Source organism: Nerophis lumbriciformis, linkage group LG13 (genome assembly GCF_033978685.3).
Source record: "Nerophis lumbriciformis linkage group LG13, RoL_Nlum_v2.1, whole genome shotgun sequence".
NCBI classification, from domain to species: domain Eukaryota; kingdom Metazoa; phylum Chordata; class Actinopteri; order Syngnathiformes; family Syngnathidae; genus Nerophis; species Nerophis lumbriciformis.
The window spans coordinates 35,370,781-35,373,520 of record NC_084560.2 but is presented as its reverse complement, the minus strand read 5'-3'; the positions used below and the strand labels follow the sequence as shown (position 1 = coordinate 35,373,520).

At 47.7% G+C, this 2,740-nt stretch overlaps 1 protein-coding gene across 1 annotated transcript; it reads left to right on the top strand.

Annotated features, from left to right (window-relative positions):
* The first annotated feature begins 669 nt into the window (after positions 1-669).
* LOC133613147 (complement C1q tumor necrosis factor-related protein 3-like) lies at positions 670-1,533 on the top strand. Its single transcript, XM_061970542.2, has 3 exons — positions 670-829; positions 905-1,039; positions 1,110-1,533. The coding sequence occupies exons 1-3, from the start codon at positions 754-756 to the stop codon at positions 1,379-1,381; spliced, it is 483 nt and encodes a 160-aa protein (XP_061826526.2). The 5' UTR covers positions 670-753; the 3' UTR covers positions 1,382-1,533.
* Positions 1,534-2,740: the final 1,207 nt, after the last annotated feature.

The window sequence follows — 2,740 nt, the reverse complement described above, 5'->3', positions numbered from 1 at the left end:
CTTCTTCGTTGGTTGTCCTGCAATTTGATTGGATGAATGCTGTGTGATGAAAACAAAGTAGATCTAATTTGATTGGCTGTTGTACTGACAGCACACCAGCTGACACACGCAACGCTGATAGACAAGTACACAATGAAAAATACGGAGCGCTCCCGAATAACTTTTTCATCTTTGGGTTTTGGGGAAAGTAGCAAGTCATGTCAAGTCATGTCAATTCAAAAGGCTCAAGTCCAAGTGAAGTCACAAGTCATTGATGTTAAAGTCTAAGTCGAGTTGCAAGTCTTTTTACATTTTGTCAAGTCGAGTCCAAAGTCATCAAATTCATGACTCGAGTCTGACTCGAGTCCAAGTCATGTGACTCGAGTCCACACCTCTGCTTATTGTGATATTTAGGTTTTGCGCATTTCTAAGGGTAATGGAAACGCAGGTAGTGTCACTGTCCTGGTTATTCTGTAAGTAAATATATACCGTCATCGATGGAAGACTCCGGTTTAAAACCAGCATGTTGACGTGGCATTTAGCAGCATTAGCATGTTGATGTGTGTATTAGAAGCTAACAGCGTTAGCATTGAATGAATTGTGAAAGCTTTCAGAAATAACATTTGTGTTGATTCGAGTTTGCATAATATTTCTTCTCCCTTTGGCCTCGTTGCTCCCGTCAGCAAACTTAACTGTTCAAACAGCAACCGAGTTCAGGGGTCAAAGGAATGGCTTTAAGTAGCGGGGGCGAGCTTTGCGCCGCCACACTCAGAGATGGCGTCTTCGTGCTTGGTTGCTGTGCTGCTGCTGTGCTGCGCTGTCGGGCTGCAGGCCGACGTCCCCGCCCGAGGTCAGTGCCGCACTGCAGAGGTGTAGGGACTGTGACACGACATTCGCCCCATGCCTTCGACTGTGTTTCCCACAGAGCATGTGGCGTTCGCCGTGGCTCTGAAAAGCGACTCGGATGAAGCCGGTGACATCGGACCTCTAACCACGGACACCAGGGTGGTCTTCAAGAGGGTGGTGACTAACGTGGGTGGCGGCTACGACAGCGACACAGGTAAGAGTTCCCCTGTAGTGCCGCTGCCACCCGGTGGCGCTAACCATGGCGTGACTTTTCCCCCCTGCAGGCATTTTCACAGCACCCGTCAAAGGTCTCTACTTCATCACCTTTACCGGCGCCGCCGGGGAGACGGGCTCGCTGAACGCAGCGGTGCTGAAGGACGGAGTCAACATGTTCGCCATCTATGACAACAAGAACCACCACAGCAGCGCCACCAATGGCATGGCGATGGTAATGGAGGCGGGCGATAAGCTGTGGGTCACCTTGTGGGCCAACCAGAGGATGTTTGACCAGGGCCGACTCAGCACTTTTAGCGGCTTCCTCATCAGCCCCATGTAAACACCACCATGTCACGTGACGTTACCATGAATTGATGAACTTGGACCCCCACTTAAACGAGTTGAAAATTCGGGTGTTACCATTTAGTGGTCAATTGTACGGAATATGTACTGTACTGTGCAATCTACTAATAAAAGTCTCAATCAATCAAAGACCTCTTCTTCTACTTAAAAAGCTATTACACTTGAACCCAGAGTCGGGACCCGGGGTGGACCGCTCGCCTGTGCATCGGTTGGGAACATCTCTGCGCTGCTGACTCGTCTCCGCTTGGGATGGTGTCCTGCTGGTCCCACCATGGACTGGACTCTTACTATTATGTTGCATCCACTATGGACTGGACTCTCACAATATTATGTCAGACCCACTCGACATCCATTGCATTCGGTCTCCCCTATCGGGGGGGGGTTACCCACATATGCGGTCCTCTCCAAGGTTTCTCATAGTCATTCACACCGACGTCCCATTGGGGTGAGTTTTTCCTTGCCCTTATGTGGGCTCTGTACCGAGGATGTCGTTGTGGCTTGTGCAGCCCTTTGAGACACTTGTGATTTAGGGCTATATAAATAAACATTGATTGATTGATTGATTGAACCCCCTTTGTGTCTTTGTGTGTGTTTGTGTAGTGTACAGTAGGCAAGGAATTGATACGGCCAAATTCCTGAGAGGAAGAGGGGGGTTAATCATTTTGCAATGCAGTCTGCTGGAAATTATGGACACCGCCTCTCTATATTGTCAGGTTCAAACACTGATGACATCTATTAAACAGACGAGAAGCAAGGAATCATGCAGAGACAGAGCTAAATTTTGCTCAATTGAGGAGAGACGTTATTTGGACTGTAATCTAGTTACAGATCCAAACTTCGCTCTAAAAGTCCAGCCCACGTGCTTCCTCTATTTATTTGGGCGGTCCCTGGTTACGTCACTGAAGCTGTCGCTGAGGGAAGGGAGGTAATCTCGACAGCTCTAGTTAGACACGATATATGATTATACAAAAATGCAAATGTGCTGACAGTCGTGATATCGCCTTGTGTCTGCCCTGTCTGCATCACGGCGGTGTTCGGCCTTGGCAGTCAGCAGGTCGTTCCTGGACACAGACACTGATACGAGACTGGCTTGCAATCTTTTAGATTGCCAGCTTTACACAGACAAAGAAAACTACAATTTCAGCACAATTGATAATAACTATAGCAACGTCCCTAAGCATAAAAGTTGTGTGATAATATATACATAATTATTCTAACATAGAATCCACTTCCTACTGTAGCAATTACCCCTTGGGGATCCCCCAAATGTGGTGAACATTTAGTCCCGGAGGACCCGAAAGGGTTCCAGCCATAAAACTCTTAAAAGTAAGTCATA

Bases quoted from the DNA above. Each gene is read 5' to 3' on its own strand.
- LOC133613147 (XM_061970542.2), top strand. From the start codon at position 754: ATGGCGTCTTCGTGCTTGGTTGCTGTGCTGCTGCTGTGCTGCGCTGTC. The intron at 830-904 runs GTCAGTGCCGCA...TGTTTCCCACAG, and splicing joins GGCCGACGTCCCCGCCCGAG to AGCATGTGGCGTTCGCCGTG. The intron at 1,040-1,109 runs GTAAGAGTTCCC...TCCCCCCTGCAG, and splicing joins CGGCTACGACAGCGACACAG to GCATTTTCACAGCACCCGTC.